The sequence below is a fragment of the Ranitomeya imitator genome, chromosome 1 (assembly GCF_032444005.1).
Source record: "Ranitomeya imitator isolate aRanImi1 chromosome 1, aRanImi1.pri, whole genome shotgun sequence".
NCBI classification, from domain to species: Eukaryota; Metazoa; Chordata; class Amphibia; order Anura; family Dendrobatidae; genus Ranitomeya; species Ranitomeya imitator.
In genome coordinates this window covers 733,166,399-733,192,966 of record NC_091282.1, presented here as the reverse complement: position 1 = coordinate 733,192,966, position 26,568 = coordinate 733,166,399, and the positions used below count along the sequence as shown (strand labels likewise).

General features: G+C 47.5%; 1 protein-coding gene across 1 annotated transcript in view; it reads left to right on the top strand.

The window, feature by feature from the left end:
• CCDC175 (coiled-coil domain containing 175) overlaps positions 1 to 26,568 on the top strand; it is a 182,128-nt gene that overhangs the window by 12,700 nt on the left and 142,860 nt on the right. Inside the window, exons 2-4 of the mRNA XM_069733423.1 lie at positions 10,200 to 10,285; positions 17,979 to 18,090; positions 25,143 to 25,278. Coding sequence (XP_069589524.1) covers positions 10,200 to 10,285; positions 17,979 to 18,090; positions 25,143 to 25,278 — 334 coding nt within the window. The remainder of the gene's footprint in view (positions 1 to 10,199; positions 10,286 to 17,978; positions 18,091 to 25,142; positions 25,279 to 26,568) is intronic.

Genomic DNA, 26,568 nt, shown 5'->3' with positions numbered 1-26,568 from the left:
TACTGCCCTGCTGTATCACTGCACCGCCATAACTGTGCCCCCCACAGTCTGCCCCACATATACTGCTCCACTGTATCACTGCACCGCCATAACTGTGCCCCCCACAGCAGGCCCCACATATACTGCCCTGCTGTATCACTGCACCGCCATAACTGTGCCCCCACAGCCTGTCCACATATACTGCCCCGCTGTATCACTGCACCGCCATAACTGTGCCCCCACAGCCTGCCCCACATATACTGCCCTGCTGTATCACTGCACCGCCATAACAGTGCCCCCCACAGCCTGCCCCACATATACTTCCCTGCTGTATCACTGCACCGGCATAACTGTGCCCCCCACAGCCTGCCCCACATATACTGCTCCACTGTATCACTGCACCGCCATAACAGTGCCCCCCACTGCCTGCCCCACATATACTGCCCTGCTGTATCACTGCACCGCCATAACAGTGCCCCCCACAGCCTGCTCCACATATACTGCCCTGCTGTATCACTGCACCGCCATAACTGTGCCCCGCACAGCCTGCCCCACTGCCCTGCTGTATCACTGCACCGCCATAACAGTGCCCCCCCACAGCCTGCCCCACTGCCCTGCTGTATCACTGCACCGCCATAACAGTGCCCCCCACAGTCTGCCCCACTACCCTGCTGTATCACTGCACCGCCATAACTGTGCCCCCCACAGCCTGCCCCACATATACTGCCCTGCTGTATCACTGCACCGCCATAACTGTGCCCCCCACAGCCTGCCCCACATATACTGCCCCGCTGTATCACTGCACCGCCATAAAAGTGCCCCCCACAGCCTGCCCCACATATACTGCCCCGCTGTATCACTGCACCGCCATAACAGTGCCCCCCACAGCCTGCCCCACATATACTGCCCCGCTGTATCACTGCACCGCCAAAACAGTGCCCCCACAGTCTGCCCCACATATACTGCCCTGCTGTATCACTGCACCGCCATAACAGTGCCCCCCACAGCCTGCCCCACATATACTGCCCCGCTGTATCACTGCACCGCCATAACTGTTCCCCCCACAGCCTGCCCCGACATATACAGTCATGGACAAAAATTTTGAGAATGAGACAAATATTAATTTTTCCAAAGTCTACTGCTTCATTTTTTCTAATGACAATTTGCATATACTCCTGAATGTCAGAGTGATCAGCTTAACAGCAATTACTGTACTTGCAAAGTCAATATTTGCCCAGAAAATTAACTTTAACCCCCAAAACACATTTCAACATCATTGCAGTCCTGCCTTAAAAGGAGCAGCTAACATCATTTTAGTGATTGATCCATTAACACAGGTGTGGGTGTTGATGAGGACAGGGCTGGCGATCAATCAGTCATGATTAAGTAAGAATGACATCACTGGACACTTTAAAAGGAGGCTGGTGCTTGGTATCATTGTTTCTCTTCAGTTAACCATGGTTATCTCTAAAGAAACACGTGCAGCCATCATTGCACTGCACAAAAATGGCCTAACAGGGAAGAATATCACAGCTACAAAGATTGCACCTCAGTCAACAATCTGTTGCATCATCAAGAACTTCGAGGAGAGAGCTTCCATTGTTGTCAAAAAGGCTCCAGGGCGCCCAAGATAAACCAGCAAGCGCCAGGACCGTATCTTAAAACTGTTTCAGCTGCGGGATCGGACTACCAGCAGTGCCGAGCTTGCTCAGGAATGGCAGCAGGCTGGTGTGAGTGCTTCTGCACGCACTGTGAGGCGGAGACTCTTTGAGCAAGGCCTGGTTTCAAGGAGGGTAGCAAAAAAGCCACTTCTCTCCAGAAAAAACATCAGGGGCCGACTGATATTTTGCAAAAGGTACAGGGAGTTGACTGCTGAGGACTGGGGCAAAGTCATTTTCTCTGATGAATCCCTTTTTCGATTGGGACATCTGGAAAACAGCTTATTCGGAGAAGAGGTGAGCGCTGCCACCAGTCTTGTCTCATGCCAACTGTAAAGCATCCTGAAACCATTCATGTCTGGGGTTGCTTCTAAGCCAAGGAAATCGGCTCACTCACAGTCTTGCCTAAAAACACAGCCATGAATAAAGAATGGTATCAGAATGTCCTCCAAGAGCAACTTCTCCCAACCGTCCAAGAGCAGTTTGGCACCCAACAATGCCTTTTCCAGCATGATGGAGCATCTTGCCATAAAGCAAAGGTGATAACTAAATGGCTCATGGAACAAAACATAGAGATTTTGGGTCCATGGCCTGGAAACTCCCCAGATCTTAATCCCATTGAGAACTTGTGGTCAATCATCAAGAGACAGGTGGACAAACAAAAACCAACAAATTCTGGCAAAATGCAAGCATTGATTATGCAAGAATGGACTGCTATCAGTCAGGATTTGGTCCAGAAGTTGATTGAGAGCATGCCAGGGAGAATTGCAGAGGTCTTGAAGAAGAAGGGTCAACACTGCAAATATTGACTTGCTGCATTAACTCATTCTAACTGTCAATATAACCTATTGGTACTCATAATATGATTGCAATTATATTTCTGTATGTGATATAAACATCAGACAAACACTAATAAAAACCAGAGGGCAGCAGATCATGTGAAAATATAATTTTGGTGTCATTCTTAAAAATTTTGGCCATGACTGTACTGCCCTGCTGTATCACTGCACCGCCATAACTGTGCCCCCACAGTCTGCCCCACATATACTGCCCCGCTGTATCACTGCACTGCCTGTTATGAAAGGCAATTCAGTACTACAATGGACATAGCGGTCAGAGCACATACAGTGATCTGACAATAACCCAAAATCATAGAACGAGCTCTGAGACGTGGGAACTCTGCAGACCGCAATCCCTAATCCTCTCCAAACAACACTAGAGGCAGCCGTGGATTGCGCCTAACTCTGCCTATGCAACTCGGCACAGCCTGAGAAACTAACTAGCCTGAAGATAGAAAATAAGCCTACCTTGCCTCAGAGAAATACCCCAAAGGAAAAGGCAGCCCCCCACATATAATGACTGTGAGTTAAGATGAAAAGACAAACGTAGAGATGAAATAGATTCAGCAATTTGAGGCCCGACTTTCTTAACAGATCGAGGATAGAAAAGGTAACTTTGCGGTCTACACAAAACCCTAAAGAAAACCACGCAAAGGGGGCAAAAAGACCCTCCGTACCGAACTAACGGCACGGAGGTACACCCTTTGCGTCCCAGAGCTTCCAGCAACAAATTAGACAAGCTGGACAGAAAAAATAGCAAACAAATAGCAAAGAAGAACTTGGCTATGCAGAGCAGCAGGCCACAGGAATGATCCAGGGAAAAGCAAGTCCAACACTGGAACATTGACAGGAAGCCAGGATCAAAGCATTAGGTGGAGTTAAGTAGAGAAGCACCTAACGACCTCACCAGATCACCTGAGGGAGGAAACTCAGAAGCCGCAGTACCACTTCCCTCCACCAACAGAAGCTCACAGAGAGAATCAGCCGAAGTACCACTTGTGACCACAGGAGGGAGCTCTGCCACAGAATTCACAACAGTACCCCCCCTTGAGGAGGGGTCACCGAACCCTCACCAGAGCCCCCAGGCCGACCAGGATGAGCCACATGAAAGGCACGAACAAGATCGGGAGCATGGACATCAGAGGCAAAAACTCAGGAATTATCTTCCTGAGCATAACCCTTCCATTTAACCAGATACTGGAGTTTCCGTCTAGAAACACGAGAATCCAAAATCTTCTCCACAATATACTCCAATTCCCCCTCCACCAAAACCGTGGCAGGAGGATCAACAGATGGAACCATAGGTGCCACGTATCTCCGCAACAATAACCTATGGAATACGTTATGTATGGAAAAAGAATCTGGAAGGGTCAGACGAAAAGACACAGGATCAAGAACCTCAGAAATCCTATACGGACCAATGAAACGAGGTTTAAACTTAGGAGAGGAAACCTTTATAGGAATATGACGAGAAGATAACCAAACCAGATCCCCAACACGAAGTCGGGGACCCACACGGCGTCTGCGATTAGCGAAACATTGAGCCTTCTCCTGAGACAAGGTCAAATTGTCCACTACATGAGTCCAAATCTGCTGCAACCTGTCCACCACAGTATCCACACCAGGACAGTCCGAAGACTCAACCTGTCCTGAAGAGAAACGAGGATGGAACCCAGAATTGCAGAAAAATGGCGAAACCAAGGTAGCCGAGCTGGCCCGATTATTAAGGGCGAACTCAGCCAAAGGCAAAAAGGACACCCAGTCATCCTGATCGGCAGAAACAAAGCATCTCAGATATGTTTCCAAGGTCTGATTGGTTCGTTTGGTCTGGCCATTAGTCTGAGGATGGAAAGCCGAGGAAAAAGACAAGTCAATGCCCATCCTACCACAAAAGGCTCGCCAAAACCTTGAAACAAACTGGGAACCTCTGTCAGAAACGATATTCTCTGGAATGCCATGTAAACGAACCACATGCTGGAAGAACAATGGCACCAAATCAGAGGAGGAAGGCAATTTAGACAAGGGTACCAGATGGACCATCTTAGAAAAGCGATCACAGACCACCCAAATGACTGACATCTTTTGAGAAACGGGAAGATCAGAAATAAAATCCATAGAGATATGTGTCCAAGGCCTCTTCGGGACCGGCAAGGGCAAAAGCAACCCACTGGCACGAGAACAGCAGGGCTTAGCCCGAGCACAAATCCCACAGGACTGCACAAAAACACGCACATCCCGCGACAGAGACGGCCACCAAAAGGATCTAGCCACCAACTCTCTGGTACCAAAGATTCCAGGATGACCAGCCAACACCGAACAATGAACCTCAGAGATAACTTTATTGGTCCACCTATCAGGGACAAACAGTCTCTCCGCTGGACAACGATCAGGTTTATTAGCCTGAAATTTTTGCAGCACCCGCCGCAAATCAGGGGAGATGGCAGACACAATTAATCCTTCCTTGAGGATACCCGCCGGCTCAGACAAACCCGGAGAGTCGGGCACAAAACTCCTAGACAGAGCATCCGCCTTCACATTTTTAGAGCCCGGAAGGTACGAAATCACAAAGTCAAAACGGGCAAAAAACAGCGACCAACGAGCCTGTCTAGGATTCAACCGCTTAGCAGACTCAAGATAAGTCAAGTTCTTATGATCAATCAATACCACCACGCGATGCTTAGCTCCTTCAAGCCAATGACGCCACTCCTCGAATGCCCACTTCATGGCTAGCAACTCTCGGTTGCCCACATCATAATTTCACTCAGCAGGCGAAAACTTCCTGGAAAAAAAAGCGCATGGTTTCATCACCGAGCAATCAGAACCTCTCTGCGACAAAACAGCCCCTGCTCCAATCTCAGAAGCATCAACCTCGACCTGGAACGGAAGAGAAACATCTGGTTGACACAACACAGGGGCAGAAGAAAAACGACGCTTCAAGTCTTGAAAAGCCTCCACAGCAGCAGAAGACCAATTGACCAAATCAGCACCCTTCTTGGTCAAATCGGTCAATGGTTTGGCAATACTAGAAAAATTGCAGATGAAGCGACGATAAAAATTAGCAAAGCCCAGGAACTTTTGCAGACTTTTCAGAGATGTCGGCTGAGTCCAATCATGGATGGCTTGGACCTTAACAGGATCCATCTCGATAGTAGAAGGGGAAAAGATGAACCCCAAAAATGAAACCTTCTGCACACCAAAGAGACACTTTGATCCCTTCACAAACAAAGAATTAGCACGCAGGATCTGAAAAACTGTTCTGACCTGCTTCACATGAGACTCCCAATCATCCGAGAAGATCAAAATGTCATCCAAGTACACAATCAGGAATTTATCCAGGTACTCTCTGAAGATGTCATGCATAAAGGACTGAAACACTGATGGAGCATTGGCAAGTCCAAATGGCATCACTAGATACTCAAAATGACCCTCGGGCGTATTAAATGCAGTTTTCCGTTCATCTCCTCGCCTGATTCGCACCAGATTATACGCACCACGAAGATCTATCTTGGTGAACCAACTAGCCCCCTTAATCCGAGCAAACAAATCAGATAACAATGGCAAGGGGTACTGAAATTTAACCGTGATCTTATTTAGAAGGCGGTAATCTATACAAGGTCTCAGCGAACCATCCTTCTTGGCTACAAAAAAGAACCCTGCTCCTAATGGTGACGATGACGGGGGAATATGCCCCTTCTCCAGGGATTCCTTCACATAACTGCGCATAGCGGCGTGCTCAGGCACGGATAAATTAAACAGTCGACCTTTTGGGAATTTACTACCAGGAATCAAATTGATAGCACAATCACAATCCCTATGCGGAGGTAGGGCATCGGACTTGGGCTCATCAAATACATCCCGGTAATCAGACAAGAACTCTGGAACCTCAGAAGGGGTGGATGACGAAATTGACAGAAATGGAACATCACCATGTACCCCCTGACAACCCCAGCTGGACACCGACATGGATTTCCAATCTAATACTGGATTATGGGCTTGTAGCCATGGCAACCCCAACACGACCACATCATGCAGATTATGCAACACCAGAAAGCGAATAACCTCCTGATGTGCAGGAGCCATGCACATGGTCAGCTGGGTCCAGTATTGAGGCTTGTTCTTGGCCAAAGGCGTGGCATCAATTCCTCTCAATGGAATAGGACACTGCAAGGGCTCTAAGAGAAACCCACAACGCTTAGCATACTCCAAGTCCATCAAATTCAGGGCAGCGCCTGAATCCACAAATGCCATGACAGAATATGATGACAAAGAGCAGATCAAGGTAACGGACAGAAGACATTTTGACTGTACCGTACCAATGGTGGCAGACCTAGCGAACCGCTTAGTGCGCTTCAGAGATAGCATGAGTGGAATCACCACAGTAGAAACACAGCCCATTCAGACGTCTGTGTTCTTGCCGTTTAACTCTGGTCAAAGTCCTATCGCACTGCATAGGCTCAGGTTTAAGCTCAGGTAATACCGCCAAATGGTGCACAGATTTACGCTCACGCAAGCGTCGACCGATCTGAATGGCCAAAGACATAGACTCATTCAAACCAGCAGGCATAGGAAATCCCACCATGACATCCTTAAGGGCTTCAGAGAGACCCTTTCTGAACATAGCTGCCAGCGCAGATTCATTCCATTGAGTGAGCACGGACCACTTTCTAAATTTCTGACAATATACCTCTATCTCATCCTGACCCTGACAAAGAGCCAGCAAATTTTTCTCTGCCTGATCCACTGAATTAGGTTCATCGTACAGCAATCCGAGCGCCAGGAAAAACGCATCGATATTACTCAATGCAGGATCTCCTGGCGCAAGAGAAAATGCCCAGTCCTGAGGGTCGCCGCGCAAAAAAGAAATAACAATCAAAACCTGTTGAACTGGATCACCAGAGGAGCGAGGTTTCAAGGCCAGAAATAATTTACAATTATTTTTGAAACTCAGAAACTTAGTTCTATCTCCAAAAAACAAATCAGGAATAGGAATTCTTGATTCCAACATAGCTTTCTGATCAATAGTGTCTTGAATCTTTTGTACTCTTGCCGAGAGCTGATCCACAAATGAAGACAGACTTCTAATGTCCATTGCTACACCTGTGTACTGAACCACCCAAATGTCTAGGGGAAAAAAAGGCAAAACACAGTGCAAAGAAAAAAAAATGGTCTCAGAACTTCTTTTTTCCCTCTATTGAGAATCATTAGTACTTTTGGCTTCCTGTACTGTTATGAAAGGCAATTCAGTACTACAATGGACATAGCGGTCAGAGCACATACAGTGATCTGACAATAACCCAAAATCATAGAACGAGCTCTGAGACGTGGGAACTCTGCAGACCGCAATCCCTAATCCTCTCCAAACAACACTAGAGGCAGCCTAACTCTGCCTATGCAACTCGGCACAGCCTGAGAAACTAACTAGCCTGAAGATAGAAAATAAGCCTACCTTGCCTCAGAGAAATACCCCAAAGGAAAAGGCAGCCCCCCACATATAATGACTGTGAGTTAAGATGAAAAGACAAACGTAGAGATGAAATAGATTCAGCAAAGTGAGGCCCGACTTTCTTAACAGATCGAGGATAGAAAAGGTAACTTTGCGGTCTACACAAAACCCTAAAGAAAACCACGCAAAGGGGGCAAAAAGACCCTCCGTACCGAACTAACGGCACGGAGGTACACCCTTTGCGTCCCAGAGCTTCCAGCAACAAATTAGACAAGCTGGACAGAAAAAATAGCAAACAAATAGCAAAGAAGAACTTAGCTATGCAGAGCAGCAGGCCACAGGAATGATCCAGGGAAAAGCAAGTCCAACACTGGAATATTGACAGGAAGCCAGGATCAAAGCATTAGGTGGAGTTAAGTAGAGAAGCACCTAACGACCTCACCAGATCACCTGAGGGAGGAAACTCAGAAGCCGCAGTACCACTTCCCTCCACCAACAGAAGCTCACAGAGAGAATCAGCCGAAGTACTACTTGTGACCACAGGAGGGAGCTCTGCCACAGAATTCACAACAACTGCCATAACTGTGCCCCCACAGCCTGCCCCACATATACTGCCCTGCTGTATCACTGCACCGCCATAACTGTGCCCCCCACAGTCTGCCCCACATATACTGCCCTGCTGTATCACTGCACCGCCATAACTGTGCCCCCCACAGCCTGCCCCACATATACTGCCCCGCTGTATCACTGCACTGCCATAACAGTGCCCCCCACAGCCTGCTCCACATATACTGCCCCGCTGTATCACTGCACCGCCATAACAGTGCCCCCCACAGCCTGCCCCACATATACTGCCCCGCTGTATCACTGCACCGCCATAACTGTGCCCCCACAGCCTGCCCCACATATACTGCCCTGCTGTATCACTGCACCGCCATAACAGTGCCCCCCACAGCCTGCCCCACATATACTGCCCTGCTGTATCACTGCACCGCCATAACAGTGCCCCCCACAGTCTGCCCCACATATGCTGCCCTGCTGTATCACTGCACCGCCATAACAGTGCCCCCCACAGCCTGCCCAATATATACTGCCCTGCTGTATCACTGCACCGTCATAACAGTGCCCCCCACAGTCTGCCTCACATATACTGCCCTGCTGTATCACTGCACCACCATAACTGTGCTCCCCACAGCCTGCCCCACATACGGTATACTGCCCCTACATAACAGTGACCCCCACAGCCTGCCCAATATATACTGCCCTGCTGTATCACTGCACCGCCAGAACAGCTCACCTCATACTCTGTCAGCAAAGAGTGTCACCCATAGTGTCCGGGACTTGCCTGCACTTTTCGGGGCTGTGGACCTGCACCTACAGTGATCACGAGAGAGAAATCTGTAAATCAAGCGTCTGATTCTGCTTGTTACCTCCATAGTGATAAGTTTGTGAGTTCTTATTAGTAATCATTATTATGTCCATGGACATCTGCAACTGGATCTGTAACATGAATCCTCTGGACCCCAGTGCAAACTGTGTAGCAGACTCTTCACTCTGCACCCCTTTACTCTCTGCTTTTACCATTACATTAATGTCAATATCATGCACAAAGCAAGGTGGGAATGTATTTAGTCAAAGAAATAAAGCAGCACTCTGTGGCGCCATAGCAGGCAAATGTGAAATATGAAAATTGAATTGCATTACTGCTCTAGAAATATGAAAACTTGAGAATGCTTACCGCATAAATTGGCCAATTCATGTTTACCTGGCAGCCTATTCTAAGAGAGGATTGGCATTAAGTTAGATCCTGGAAATGAGAATCGCCTTAACGTGGCTTCCAGGTACATATATCAATTGGCCAATTTATGCGCTAAGCATTCTCAATTTTTCATATTTCTAGAGCAGTAATGCAATTCAATTTTTCATATTTCATATTTGCATGCTATGGTGCAACAGAGTGCTGCTTTATTTCTTTGATTGAATATGAGTTGGTGACTCTATGTAAGCACCTGTTCAGACCTAGGGAATGTATTTAGGACCTGTACACATGTATTTAGGACCTGTTCACATGGAGAGGGTTGTGCTGAGAATCTACAATAAGTCTGATGCAAAGTCTGAAAAAGGGATACTACATGATAACGGATGGAGTATGCGGTGAAACCGCAGCAAATCCATAACGTATACCGCAGGCTGCCGATACTCCGCTCTGTGCCCCCACATCTGCCACAGCTGTTATGTGTTGTATAACCCAACCTCACGTCCACTTTTTATTTTATCCAGAGAAACAAGTAAAAGGCAAAGATCCAGCGTTGAATGATGATGTTTCACAGAACCTAATGGCAGTGGCAGAAGCCGTGAAGGAATTGGTAAGAATGGAGCCGCACATAAGACCTTAAAGGGAGTCTGTCATCCCTAAAATGGCAAATAAACTGTCTAAACATTAATATGGGAAGCTAGCTCCTTTTTAAGTGACACTGGGCAAGTAGAGCTAAACTTAATATTTTATTAAAAATCAACTTTTATTTGATTCTACAAATGAGGTGGCTTTGGCACACCCTTGGCCTTGGTGCGCCGTCTAGCCCTTCTATTTGCATAATAAAACCTGTAGTTTACATTGACTTACTTGTCTCTAACGCCCAGAGCCTGTCTTCGGTCTGCGCCTGCACACTTAACACTGAATGAGCAGCGCAATGTCTACTCCCTTTATAGTAAACAAGTTTTATGTCTGATCCTATCAATATTATAAGAGACGCTGTTACCTGTACAACAACCTACTTTATTACAAATATTTCTTAGGCCTGATGAGGCTGATGTATTTATTTTTAACATCTACATCAAAATGGAAGTAAAATCCTTTTTGAAAGTGAATATTCAAAGCTCTGTTTACTTAACTTGATGGATTGCTGACAATGTCTCTACTCACCTAGTCTGACTAACCGCTCCTCAGTGTCCCTCCTCTCTGCTGCTGCTGAGTCTCCACCCCCTAGTCTGACTGATAGCTCCTCAATGCCCCTTCTTTTTGATAATACGGAGTCTCCACTCCCATAGTCTGACTGACCGGTCCTCTGTTCCCCTTCTTTCTGATAGTGTTGAGTCTCCACCTGCTTAGCCTGAATGACAGCACCTCAGTGTCCTCCCCCATGCTCCTGAGTGTCCACCAGCTTAGCCTGAATGACAGCACCTCAGTGTCCCTCCTCCCTGCTGCTGAGTCTCCAAACGCTTAGCCTTAATGACAGCTTCTCAGTGTCCCTCCTCCATGGTGTTGATTCTCAACTTGCTTAGCCTTAATGACAGCTTCTCAGTGTCCCTCCCCTATGCTGTTGATTCTGCACTCGCTTAGCCTTAATGACAGCTTCTCAGTGTCCCTCCTCCATGCTGCTGAGTCTCCACCCGCTTAACCTTAATGACAGCTTCTCAGTGTCCCTCCTCCATGCTGCTGAGTCTCCACCCGCTTAGCCTTAATGACAGCACCTCAGTGTCCCTCCTCCATGGTGTTAATTCTCCACTCACTTAGCCTTAATGACAGCACCTCAGTGTCCCTCCTCCCTGCTGCTGAGTCTCCACCAGCTTAGCCTTAATGACAGCTTCTCAGTGTCCCTCCTCCATGCTGCTGATTCTCCACCCGCTTAGCCTTAATGACAGCTTCTCAGTGTCCCTCCTCCATGCTGCTGAGTCTCCACCCGCTTAGCCTTAATGACAGCTTCTCAGTGTCCCTCCTCCATGCTGCTGATTCTCCACTCGCTTAGCCTTAATGACAGCTTCTCAGTGTCCCTCCTCTCTGCTGCTGATTCTCCACTCGCTTAGCTGTTATGGACCTGGTGGTTAGGAGCACCCGACACGACCTGATAGTTAAACTCACACAGGACAAGCTCTGGGATGTGGGAGCTCTGCTAAACAGACAGAGGATAGGAAAGGTATCTTTGCGGTCAGCACAAAAAACTACAAAAGACCACGCAGAGTGTGCAAAAAGACCTCCGCACTGACTAACGGTGCGGAGATGCCACTCTGCATCCCAGAGCTTCCAGCTAGCAAGGCAAAATCATGATATCCAGCTGGACAAGGAAACAATGAACAAATAATAACTAGCAGGAACTTAGCTTCTGCTGGAGTAGACAGGTCACCAGAAAGATCCAAGCGCGAACTGAACCAATGCAGGAACATTGACAGCTGGCATGGAGTAACGATCTGAGTGGAGTTAAATAGAGCAGCCAACCAAAGGATAAACCACGTCACCTGTGTAAGGAACCTCAGAAGCAGCAGCTCCACTCACAGCCACCAGAGGCAGTCCATGGACAGAACTCGCCGAAGTACCATTCACGACCACTGGAGGGAGTTCGACAACAGAATTCACAACAGTACCCCCTCCTTGAGGAGGGGTCACAGAACCCTCACCAGAGCCCCCAGGCCGATCAGGATGAGCCAAATGAAAGGCATGAACTAGATCGGCAGCATGAACATCAGAGGCAAAAACCCAGGAATTATCTTCCTGACCATAACCCTTCCACTTGACCAGGTACTGGAGTTTCCGTCTCGAAACACGAGAATCCAAAATCTTCTCCACCACATACTCCAACTCCCCCTCGACCAACACCGGGGCAGGAGGATCAACGGAGGGAACCATAGGCGCCACGTATCTCGGCAATAACGACCTATGGAACACATTATGGATGGCAAAAGAAGCTGGAAGGTCCAAACGAAATGACACAGGATTAAGAACTTCAGAAATCTTATATGGCCCAATGAAACGAGGCTTAAACTTAGGAGAGGAAACCTTCATAGGAAGATGACGAGATGACAACCAAACCAAATCCCCAACACGAAGTCGGGGACCAACACAGCACCGGCGGTTAGCGAAACGTTGAGCCTTCTCCTGGGAAAATGTCAAATTGTCCACCACATGAGTCCAAATCTGCTGCAACCTGTCCACCACAGTATCCACACCAGGACAGTCCGAAGGCTCAACTTGCCCTGAAGAGAAACGAGGATGGAAACCAGAATTACAGAAAAAAGGAGAAACCAAAGTAGCCGAGCTGGCCCGATTATTAAGGGCGAACTCAGCCAAAGGCAAGAAGGACACCCAATCATCCTGATCAGCAGAAACAAAGCATCTCAGATATGTTTCCAAAGTCTGATTAGTTCGTTCGGTTTGGCCATTAGTCTGAGGATGGAAAGCCGAAGAAAAAGACAAATCAATGCCCATCTTAGCACAAAAGGACCGCCAAAACCTCGAAACAAACTGGGAACCTCTGTCCGAGACGATGTTCTCCGGAATGCCATGCAAACGAACCACATGCTGGAAAAACAATGGCACCAAATCAGAGGAGGAAGGCAATTTAGATAAGGGTACCAAATGGACCATCTTAGAGAAGCGATCACAAACCACCCAGATGACCGACATCCTTTGAGAAACAGGGAGATCAGAAATAAAATCCATGGAAATATGCGTCCAGGGCCTCTTCGGGACCGGCAAGGGCAAAAGCAACCCACTGGCACGAGAACAGCAGGGCTTAGCCCGAGCACAAGTCCCACAGGACTGCACAAAAGAACGCACATCCCGTGACAAAGAAGGCCACCAAAAGGATCTAGCCACCAAATCTCTGGTACCAAAGATTCCAGGATGACCAGCCAACACCGAACAATGAACCTCAGAGATAACTCTACTAGTCCATCTATCAGGGACAAACAGTTTCTCCGTTGGACAACGGTCAGGTCTATCAGCCTGAAACTTCTGCAGCACGCGCCGCAAATCAGGGGAGATGGCAGACAAAATTACCCCTTCTTTAAGAATACCTGCCGGCTCCGGAACACCCGGAGAGTCAGGCACAAAACTCCTTGACAGGGCATCAGCCTTTACATTCTTAGATCCCGGAAGGTATGAAACCACAAAATCAAAACGGGAGAAAAAGAGCGACCATCGAGCCTGTCTAGGATTTAACCGTTTGGCAGACTCGAGATAAGTCAAATTCTTGTGATCCGTCAAGACCACCACGCGATGTTTAGCTCCTTCAAGCCAATGTCGCCACTCCTCGAATGCCCACTTCATGGCCAACAACTCTCGATTGCCAACATCATAATTGCGCTCAGCAGGCGAGAATTTTCTAGAAAAGAAGGCACATGGTTTCATCACCGAGCCATCAGAACTTCTTTGCGACAAAACAGCCCCTGCTCCAATCTCAGAAGCATCAACCTCGACCTGAAACGGGAGCGGAACATCTGGCTGGCACAACACAGGGGCAGAAGAAAAACGACGCTTCAACTCCTGAAAAGCCTCTACAGCCCCAGAGGACCAATTGACCACATCAGCACCTTTCTTGGTCAAATCAGTCAACGGTTTAGCAATACTAGAAAAATTAGCGATGAAGCGACGGTAAAAATTAGCAAAGCCCAGGAACTTCTGCAGGCTCTTCACAGATGTCGGCTGAGTCCAATCATAAATGGCCTGAACTTTAACAGGGTCCATCTCGATAGTAGAAGGGGAAAAAATGAAACCCAAAAATGAAACCTTCTGAACTCCAAAGAGACACTTTGACCCCTTCACAAACAAGGAATTCGCACAAAGGACCTGGAACACCATTCTGACCTGCTTCACATGAGACTCCCAATCATCCGAAAAGACCAAAATGTCATCCAAATATACAATCATGAATCTATCCAGGTACTCTCGGAAGATGTCATGCATAAAGGACTGAAACACAGATGGAGCATTAGAAAGCCCGAATGGCATAAGCAGGTACTCAAAATGGCCCTCGGGCGTATTAAATGCTGTTTTCCATTCATCTCTCTGTTTAATTCGCACAAGATTATACGCCCCTCGAAGATCTATCTTGGTGAACCAACTAGCCCCTTTAATCCGAGCAAACAAATCAGACAGCAGCGGCAAAGGATACTGAAATTTGACTGTGATCTTATTAAGAAGGCGGTAATCAATACAAGGTCTCAAAGAGCCATCCTTCTTGGCCACAAAAAAGAACCCTGCTCCCAATGGTGACGACGACGGGCGAATATGCCCCTTCTCCAAGGATTCCTTTATATAACTCCGCATAGCGGCGTGCTCTGGCACAGATAAATTAAACAGTCGGCCCTTAGGAAACTTACTACCAGGAATCAAATTAATAGCACAATCGCAATCCCTATGAGGAGGTAGGGCACCAGATTTGGGCTCTTCAAATACATCCCGGTAATCTGATAAAAACTCAGGGACTTCAGAAGGAGTGGAAGGCGAAATTGACAACAATGGAACATCACCATGTACCCCCTGACAACCCCAGCCGGACACAGACATAGATTTCCAATCCAACACTGGATTATGGACCTGTAGCCATGGCAACCCCAAAACGACCACATCATGCAGATTATGCAACACCAAAAAGCGAATATACTCCTGATGTGCAGGAGCCATGCACATGGTCAATTGAGTCCAGTACTGAGGCTTATTCTTGGCCAAAGGCGTAGCATCAATTCCTCTCAATGGAATAGGATACTGCAAGGGCTCCAAGAAAAAAACCACAGCGCCTGGCAAACTCCAAGTCCATCAAATTCAGGGCAGCGCCTGAATCCACAAATGCCATAACAGAATAGGACGACAGAGAGCAAATCAGAGTAACGGACAAAAGAAATTTAGACTGTACTGTACCAATGGTGGCAGACCTAGCGAACCGCTTAGTGCGCTTAGGACAATCGGAGATAGAATGAGTGGATTCACCACAGTAAAAACACAGCCCATTCCGACGTCTGTGTTCTTGCCGTTCAGCTCTGGTCAAAGTCCTATCACACTGCATAGGCTCAGGCCTATGCTCAGAGAATACCGCCAAATGGTGCACAGCTTTGCGCTCACGCAAGCGCCGATCGATCTGAATGGCCAAGGACATAGACTCATTCAGACCAGCAGGCGTGGGAAATCCCACCATGACATCCTTAAGGGCTTCAGAAAGACCCTTTCTGAAAATTGCCGCCAGGGCACACTCATTCCACTGAGTAAGCACAGACCACTTTCTAAACTTCTGACAGTACACCTCCGCTTCATCCTGACCCTAACACAAAGCCAGCAAGATTTTCTCTGCCTGATCCACTGAATTTGGTTCATCATAAAGCAATCCAAGCGCCAGAAAAAACGCATCAACATCACGCAATGCAGGATCTCCTGGCGCAAGGAAAAATGCCCAGTCTTGAGGATCACAAGGCAAAAAAAAAAAAAAAAGATTTTTACTTGTTGAACGGGGTCACCAGAGGAGCGGGGTTTCAAAGCTAGAAACAGTTTACAATTATTTTTGAAATTCAGGAACTTAGATCTATCCCCAGAAAGCAAATCAGGAATAGGAATTCTAGGCTCTAACATCGGATTCTGAACCACAAAATCTTGAATGTTTTGTACCCTTGCAGTGAGATGATCCACACAAGAGGACACACCTTGAATGTCCATATCTACACCTGTGTCCTGAACCACCCAAAGGTTTAGGGGAAAAGAAAGACAAAACACAGTGCAAAGAAAAAAAAATGGTATCAGAACTTCTCTTATCCCTCTATTGAGATGCATTAATACTTTGGGCCAGCTGTACTGTTATGGACCTGGTGGTTAGGAGCACCCGGCACGACCTGATAGTTAAACTCACACAGGACAAGCTCTGGGATGTGGGAGCTCTGCTGACCGCAACCCCTAATCCTATCACAACAACTAGAAATAGCCGTGGAGCGTTCCTGACACTCCCTAGACGCCTCTTCACAGCCTAAGAGCTAGCTAGCCCTAGAGATAGAAAATAAAGCCTACCTTGCCTCAGAGAAATTCCCCAAAGGAAAAGGCAGCCCCCCACATATATTGACTGTGAGTAAAGATGAAAGTCACAAACGCAGGAATGAAACAGGTTTCAGCAAAGAGAGGCCAGACTTACTAAACAGACAGAGGATAGGAAAGGTATCTTTGCGGTCAGCACAAAAAACTACAAAAGACCACGCAGAGTGTGCAAAAAGACCTCCGCACCGACTATCGGTGCGGAGATGCCACTCTGCATCCCAGAGCTTCCAGCTAGCAAGGCAAAATCATGATATCCAGCTGGACAAGGAAACAATGAACAAATAATAACTAGCAGGAACTTAGCTTCTGCTGGAGTAGACAGGTCACCAGAAAGATCCAAGAGCGAACTGAACCAATGCAGGAACATTGACAGCTGGCATGGAGTAACGATCTGAGTGGAGTTAAATAGAGCAGCCAACCAAAGGATAAACCACGTCACCTGTGTAAGGAACCTCAGAAGCAGCAGCTCCACTCACAGCCACCAGAGGGAGTCCATGGACAGAACTCGCCGAAGTACCATTCACGACCACAGGAGGGAGTTCGACAACAGAATTCACAACACTTAGCCTGAATGACAGCTTTTCAGTGTCCCTCCTCCCTGCTGCTGAGTCTCCACCCGCTTAGCCTTAATGACAGCTTCTCAGTGTCCCTCCATGCTGCTGATTCTCCACTCGCTTAGCCTAAATGACAGCTTCTCAGTGTCCCTCCTCCCTGCTGCTGATTCTCCACTCGCTTAGCCTGAATGACAGCTTCTCAGTGTCCCTCCTCCCTTCTGCTGAGTCTCCACCCGCTTAGCCTTAATGACAGCTTCTCAGTGTCCCTCCTCCCTGCTGCTGAGTCTCCACCCGCTTAGCCTTAATGACAGCTCCTCAGTGTCCCTCCTCCCTGCTGCTGCTGAGATCTCGCTGCTTTGTACAACCTGCAGCTGTCAGGCTTTGTGATAAGAGACTCAATACACTTGGACTTTGTAGCTGGACTCTGAAAATACTCTTTATACCAGAATTTACTAGGCATTCTGATGTTGAGATTCAAAGTAAGTACACCGGCCTGAAAAGGTCTGCAAGATCTATTTATAAATGTTTAGAGTTTGTATTATGTGAGGTCAAAAAAGATAGGTTGTGTTTGTCCAAATTGCAAAAAAGGAAGGAATATTATGATCTTCTGCATTTTGGATAGAAGATCAAATAAATCACATTCAAGTTCCTGGAATCACAAATCCACTTTCTTCTTATGTGTCATATGGGACTAATTGTATTTTCTTCTCCAATTAGGAAGACATAAGACGACACACACGGGAGCTGCTGGAAGTAGAGACTATAGAAAACAGCAAATTGCGCTACAACATTATACATCTGCCCAGAATCATCACAAGAGAGATTGAAGGTGCGTGGTACAGAGGTTCTCTCCACATCAGGACCCTTTAGGTGGGGTATGTGTGGTGGGAATGTGCAAATCTACAGGACTTTATTAAAAGTCTCTACATTGCATAATACAGGTGCTTCTCACAAAATTAGAATATCATCTAAAAGTTAATTTATTTCAGTTCTTCAATACAAAAAGTGAATCTCATATAGTCATTACAAACAGAGTGATCAATTTAAAGTGTTTATTTCTGTTAATGTTGATGATTATGGCTTACAGCCAATGAAAACCCAAAAGTTATCTCAGTAAATTAAAATACTTTATAACACCTGCTTGAAAAAATTATTTTAAAATCCGAAATGTTGGCCTACTGAAATGTATGTTCAGTAAATGCACTCACTACTTGGTCGGGGCTCCTTTTACATCAATTACTGCATCAATGCGGCGTGGTATGGAGGGAATCAGCCTGTGGCCCTGCTGAGGTGTTATGGAAGCCCAGGTTGCTTTGATAGCAGCCTTCAGCTCATTTTAATTGTTGGGTCTGGTGTCTCTCACCTTCCTCTTGACAATACCCCATATATTCTCTATGGGGTTAATGTCAGACGAGTTTACTGGCCAATCAAGCACAGTGATGCTGTTGTTTTTATACCAGATACTGGTACTTTTGGCAGTGTGGACAGGTCCTGCTGGAGAATTAAATTTCCATTTCCAAAATTTTTGTTGGCAGAGAGAAGCATGAAGTGCTCTAAAATTTCCTGGTAGACGGCTGCGCTGACTTTGATCTTGATAAAACACAGTGGACCTACACCAGCAGATGACATGGCTCCCCAAAACATCACTGATTGTGGAAACTTCACACTAGACCTTGGAAATCAAGGTCCCAGAGTCTGAAGGAAAAGTTGAGGCCACAATCCACGCTGCTTGAGGTCTACTGTGAAGTTTCCACAATCAGTGAGGAGGGGGGGGGGGGGGCGTTTTTCCATTTTTCAGGCCTGGGTATAAATTTAGTCCTTGGCTTTGGCCTTGAACAGGCCGAAGCGCCGCCTCGCTGACATTTTCGGCCCCACCCACTTTTCCGGGACTTTTCGTTCTGAACGAGAGGCGCCCATGATATCTCGACAGCCATCTTCCTACACCCTGTCGCAAGCTGACAGGGCCTCCGGATGCTCAGGAAGCCTCCTGCTTGCCCGGATAGCGACGCGGGTTCTCGTGGCTGGGACACGGGACCTGGGTAAAGAGCGCTGCCGTTAGCGCTCTCTCTCTCTCTCACTTTCAGTATCCTAAACTCTGTGCGAACCCTCATTAAGAGGGCACATAGGAGTACATCATGTCCCAGCCTCAGGCAACTAAAAAGTCCCATAAGACTCTTGCAGTCTTTTTCACTTCATGTTACTCCTGCTAGTCTGTGTTTCCAAAAGCTCTGCAAAGCCTGTGATGCCAAATGGGATCAGGAACCCCCCGATGACACTGAGTCCCGTGTCCTTAGTCCCCCTGCGTGGGTCTCATCTCTGTCGCAATCTATGACTTCTCTGGCCAAAGCGCTTGAATCCTTTAGTGTTCCTTCTGGGGATCGTCGTGTTCTCACGTCTGAAGCAGAGGGTCCCTCCCCTACACAGGAACAGTCGGCTAGCAGGGGCCGCACACAATCTAGAAACGTACAAGCGTCCAGGAAACGGATACATAGTACATCTCCTGTACAATCAGGTACCATGGCGTCCGTGAGCTATGTTTCTCGTTCTCCCTCTACAAACGTTGGTAGCAAACTCGATTCTGAGTATGAATCAGAAGTCTCCTTAGATCGGGATTCTCCAAACTTGCAGAGGATGGTTGATTCTCTGATCTGATTGAGGCAGTCAACCAAACTCCGGCTCTGTGCCAGATCACGCGGTGTGCTTCAAAAAAGCTTAGCGCCTCATAGAACATTTGCCATTCACCCAGAGTTTCGGGATATAGTTAATCGGCACAGGGAGTGACCGAATAAGCGCTTTACAGGACAAAAACCACTTGAGGCGAAGTACCCTTTCTCAGCTGATCTGAGAAAAGATTGGGCCGAGTCTCTTGTAGTAGACCTGCCAGTCTCTCGCCTGGCATCCAAAACCCTTCTATCCCTGCTGGATAGATCAAGATCATCTATTAAAAATTCCACAGACCGCCAGATAGAAAATTTGGCTCTATCTGTCTTTGAAGTCTCAGGTGCGGCTCGAGGTCCTTCCTTCGCTGCAGAGTGTGTAAATAAAGCAAAGGTTTCCTAGTCGGAAACCTTAGCTAATTCCATTCAGAGCAGTAATCTTCCTTTAAAGACAGTGCAGCTGGCTAGCCTAATTTCTCAGGCAGGAGATTACCTGGTACACTCTTCTTTTGATGCGGCCAACTGTGTGGCTCTGTCGGCAGCAAATACCATCACAATCAGAAGATCTTTATGGCTCAGGGAATGGAAGGCGGATTTTGTATCAAAGAAGTCACTGACATCTCTTCCTTACCAGAGTGGGTGTTTGTGTGGAGAGAAGCTAGATCAGCTTATCTCGGATGCTACAGAAGGAAAGAACAAATTTTTTCCCCAGCAGAGGCTTAGGCGTCCTTTTCGGCATCAACAACAAATCCGTTTCCGATCCTTTCGCACCAATCAGGGTTGGTCCACGAACACTACCTCTTCAAGATCAGGACGCTCTCCTCGCACGAACAGAGGACCCTAGGCGTCTTTTAGGTTCAATCAGCAGTGGAAGGGCCGGCCCAAACAGTCTGGATCTAAGGGATCTAGGTCCCACAGATTTTCCACCAAATGGCTCATGGGGTTATCTGGTCGACACCAGCAGGGTAGGCGGTCGCCTACTTCTGTTTCACCAGGTCTGGCTCTCAGTCGTTCATGACGAATGGGTCAGAGACCTGGTGTCTTCCTGATACAAAATAGATTTTGTTTCTTCTCGTGCCTCGTTTCGTTCCTTCCCAACTTCCAGCATCAAGGGCAAAGGCTTTTTCCCGAGCCATAGACTCTATGTGCCGCGATGGCGTCATTTTTCTGGTTCCGGAAAACAAAAGGTTCAAGAGATTCTACTCCAATCTATTCGTTGTCCCAAAAAAGGACGGAAAAGTAAAACCCATACTAGAACTCAAAATTCTAAACAGGTTTGTCAAGGTCCGTCATTTCCACACGGAGTCCTAGTGCAGCGCCCCATAGACCTGGTCGTTGCAGTTAATGTCGCTCTGCCACTAAGGGGAGTGATGGTACGTCTGATGGCACTAAAGAAGTTCATCTGACCAGGTATCACAAACACACATTACACTTCACAGTCCAGCCACTAGGGGGAGCAAAAGATTTTATTTATTAGGCCACTCCTCACACTGGTAAAACTAGGGGTTGGATAGGAAGTTAGGGAGAAGCTTGCTGGGTTTTGCCCAGACAGCATCCCGTGGCAGGGGGTGTTGCAGGGAAGATTCAGAGGGGTCCCTGTCAGGCGTGGGAACCTGGCAGGGACTTAGCGACAAGGACAGATCGTTACAGAGCCGCGCCTGCACTACCTTGTGGCGGCATCTAAAGAAAGGATATGAAGCGAAGGATATTGTGGACAGTGAGAAACGAGATCAAGCACAAAGGAGAGCCAGTAGGAGTCGTGCCCCGAGAATGGCAACATCCTACTGAGGCGCGTAGCTGGTGACCGGAACACCGAGGAAGTAACTGACTCTATGCCTTACTTCAAATACCGCAGGACAGTTAATTATAGGTTGGCTGTCTAGCTTACATCACCTAAGCAGACATAGGGGGCACGCGTGGAGAGGGGCATCTCTAGGGTCCCAGAATAGCTCCGAGCCACGGGTGCGTCCTAGCCATAACAAACTTGGGGGACGGAGAATAGAAAGAACGATAAATAACGAGAACAGAAGTTGTGAGGACTATCCCGAATGCTCAGCAGGGAAGTACTACAACACACAGGCGCTAGTGGTAGGCAACGGTTTCCACCTGCAAAGGGAACTCTGGATGTGCCTTCGGACCGGCCGGTCTCAGACAGCCCTGGTGACAGTGCTCTGGAGTGAGGATCCTGAAATCTTCAGTAAAAGGTAAAGAGACTGCAACCCTGTGTCCTCGTTATTGACTGCGCCTCACACCATCACCACCTACACCACTGGGAAGCCCTGGGGACATACTTCACCTGTGGGAAGGTATACCATCTAGCTGCCATAACACCACCCCAGTGGACCCCAAGCAGCGTCGGTCACCCTGACCGAATACCACAGGTGGCGTCACGAAACCTTAGCTGACTTTCATCACCCCTTTTATTGGACGCCCCTTAGCAGGGTCACGGACCGGGTCCAGCGACCGTGACAACCAAAGAACTGAGACAGAGAGGACCGATACCGAGTAACCCGCGGCACTGCGTCTGGGGGGCGCTCCACCTGCGTTCGGTCATTACCTCAATGGAAAAAGGGGAGTTTCTAGCATTCATCAATATTCGAGATGCTTACCTGCACATCCTGATTTCCCCCTCCTCCCTCTCCCCCACCAAAAGTTCCTGCGTTTCTCCATTCACGAAAAGCATTTTCAGTTTACAGCCTTGCCCTTTGGCCTCACTACCGTTCCCAGGGTTTTCACAAAGGTCATGGTGGCTGTCATGTCCATCCTGCACTCTCGGGGCGTTGTCGTCCTACCCTATCTGGACGACCTCTTGGGTAATGGTCTGTCTTTCCACGACTGCGTGGAATCCGTTCGTATCACTTGCGATCGACACCTCTCAAGGGTTGGTGATTGTCCCTCAAGACAAGGTCCTAGCCCTCTCAGTCATCCCCTCATTCCATCCGCTTTGCGATGAGGGTACTGGGGAAAATGGTGGCAGCAATGGAAGCGGTTCCTTTCGCACAGATGCACCACCGTCCCCTACAGCATGCTCTTCTAGTGGCTTGGGGCAGGAACCCTTTTTCCCTTGACTGCTGGTGCCCCCTATCCCTGCTGGTCAGGCAAACTCACAAATGGTGGACATTGAGTTTCTCCCTCAACTAAGGAATGTCCTTTCTCCCAGTTCAATGGCTAGTGGTGGCTACCGATGCCAGTCTTCTGGGCTGGGGAGCAGTTTTTCGTCACCATGCTGCTCAGGGCCTCTGGTCATCTCAGGAATCAAAACTTCCAATCAATGTCTTGGAAATCCGAGCGATATGGCTAGCGCTTCTGCAGTTTCATTATCTCCTAGCGGGTCACCTCATTCAAATTCAATCAGACAACGGCATACATCAGGCTGTGGCATACATCAACCATCAAGGGGTACCCGCAGCAGGGCGGCCATGCGCGAGGTAACTCATATTCTCCAGTGGGCAGAGAGGAACCACTCGGTAATCTCAGCAGTACACATACCAGGAGTGAAAAACTGGGCGGCAGACTTCCTCAGCCGCCAGGGCCTCGCCTCGGGGGAGTGGGAACTTCATCCAGATGTTTTCCGACAGATCTGTCTTCGTTGGGGGACCCCAGATGTGGATCTAATGGTGTCCAGACTGAATGCCAAAGTCTCCAGGTTCATAGCTCGGTCACGAGACCCAAGAGCCATAGGAGTGGATGCTCTGGTTCTTTCGTGGCGACAGTTCCGTCTTCCGTACATTTTTCCCCCGCTGCTTCTTCTTCCAAGAGTCATCAGGAAGATCAAGGCGGAAGGGGTTCCAGTGATCCTGGTCGCTCCGGATTGACCTTGCCGGGTGTGGTTTGCAGTGTTGGTGCGCCTCGTCGCCGATGTACCCTGGTTACTGTCGGATCATCCAGATGTGCTCTTCCAGGGGCCAATTTTACCACCAAAACTCAGTGGCCCTGTGTTTTTAACAGCTTGGCTGTTGAATCCTGGATTCTAACCCAGGCTGGTTATTCACAACAGGTCACGTCCACAATGATCAGTGGACGCATTTATCCCTGTACCTGGAAGACATTTTTTTGCTTGGTGCAAAGCTCGTGGACGTCTCCCCCTCGTCTTCTCTATTCCCACCATTTTAGAGTTCTACAGACCGGTATGGACTCAGGCCTGGTGCTCAGCTCACTCAAGGGCCAGCTACCTGCCTTATCTGTCTTATTCCAATGTAGGATTGCAACAAATCCTCAGGTGAAGACGTTCATTCAGGGGGTTCCAAATCCCCCCCCCTCCCCTATCGCTTGCCTTTAGACCCTTGGGACCTTAACTTGGTCCTGGGAGTCTTACAGGAAGCTGCTTTTGAACCGCTTCAGGACATTTCGCTCACCTTTCTGTTCTGGAAAGTTGCTTTTCTCATGGCAATTCCATCAATCAGGCGGGTTTTGGAGCTGGCTGCTCAGTCCTGTTGGGCACCTTTCCTTATTTTCCATCAGGACAAGGTTGTCCTCAGGCCGTCCCCATCCTTTTTGCCCAAGGTTGTCTCATCCTTCCACCCTAACGAGGACATTGTTCTTCCTTCATTTTGTCTGACTCCAGTCCACAGGGTGGAAAGGGCTCTCCATACTCTGGATGTAGTCAGAGCTCTGAGAAGGTACGTATCGAGGACGGCATCCTTCCGAATGTCGGATTTTTTGTTCGTGCTTCCTGAGGGGCACAGGAAGGGCCTTGCCGCTTCAAAGGCCACGATAGCTAGGTGGATTCGTTCCACCATTCAGGAGTCCTACCGCATCAGAGATAATCCTATCCCAGCAGGAATCAGAGCGCACTTCACTCGGTCTGTGGGTGCTTCCTAAGGCATTCGGCATCTGGCGTCAGCGGAGCAGGTCTGTAATGCCGTGACTTGGTCCAGCTTACATACTTTCTTGAAGCACTATGTATAATGTTCATATCCAAGCTTCGGCTGATGCGGAGGTATATGGGGGCTGGGCAGAAGAATTCTGCAGGCTGCGGTGGCGCACATCTAGGCAGCTGTTATGTGAAGCCTGATGGTAGCAGCATTACACCCATGGTCCTGGGTCCCACAATGAGTGGCTTGGAGAAAAGGATTTTACGGTTAGTACACAAAAATCCCTGTTTTTTTTTGGGGGGGTGGGGTTTTGCCGGACAACCCCTTTAATTCTTCTAATGGTGTGAACAGAGGGGCCACTCTATATTAATCAGTGATGAGCATCAGGAATATGTTTTTTTTGTTACTAGATGCAGTTACAAGTGCTCGTGAGTCCATTGCTTTGGAGAGACATCAGTTAGAACACAAACTGAAGAATATAACCCTGGAACTGGAGAAAACTGAAAGAAAAGGGAAAGAAACTGAAGAGATTAATGTATTTTTGAGGTGAATTTATCCATAGTCTCTAGAATCAGAAGCCATTACTCTTCTTACAATAGTGAAAAATATATTATGTTGAGTGCAGCATGGAGTGTGAATCTTCTCTCAGAACATGCAGAATATTCTGTAGAGAATCCTCAATATCCGATGCTTAAAGGAATTGTCCACTACTCTAAAAATCCATTCTGTAGCTGTTCACCTCCAGTAAAATTTGGTGCTGGCACCATTTCAGCAGTGTCAGCATTCGCTCCCCTGGGGCTCTCGTGACATTGGCCTCAGTGATTGCATGACCTAATCAGCGCTGACTTCACTCCCTGAGGAAGGGAGAGCTGCAACTGCTCTCACGCCTCCTCCTACATTTGTAGGAGAGGAAAGTGAAGCATATGGACATTTTATTTCACTTACATATGTGTATTTTGAGATAAAAAATCCTCTTAGCAATTGAATTTCATTGAACATTTTGCATAATTTGACTTTTGCAGGCTCTGTTTCCTTGTATATTGCTGGCTGCGGATTGAATTGAGAATCTGCCAGTGAGCTGATTTTTAACAGGATAGTTTAAAAAAAAAAGAAAAAAAAAAAAAGGAATGTCTTTTTTTTTCTTCCCCTAGTTCTCTCTACTAATTGATGACCACATCAAAGTTCAGATCAACTTTGATGTCATCTGTAATCCGTACAGAGAACTTCAGGAAAAGAAGGATAAGAGATTACAATTTTTGTTCCATCAGAACGAAATCAATGATAGATTCTCAGTAAACTCACTCTGCAGTGGACTATGGAAAGAAAAGGTGCAAATAATAAAATGCCCCTGATGTATTTTTCTGTTTCCTTTAAAAGAGCATATTTTATTTCCTCTAAATATGCCAAAGTTTGTTCTGGACTTGAATAGCGGAGTTACAACTCCTGGTCGATTTCTTTTTTCTATCTTCAATTCCCCAGTTCTGTAAATGCACCTGCTCGCCACTAAGGAGTGTATTGAAGGCTGTTATATTATTGAGTTGAATATAGGAGTTATACGCAAGGTATTAAATTGCTTTACTTAGCTAGACAGTATGAAGATAAGCAAGTTTGCAATTGACTTGCTTTTTCTATCTGTTGTCATTTTCCTGCAATGAGCGCTTTTATCTTACATAGCGTACAGCTGGTTTCCATGAAACTCTAACATATCAGCCACCTCTCTCCAGCCCATTGATTTCTATACAGTAGTTGGTTGCACACCTCCCTCCCTCTCAGCTCCTGAAATGCTGCCATTATAAATCTTGCAAAATCATCAGCCCTGTAGCTTTTAAAGCAGGT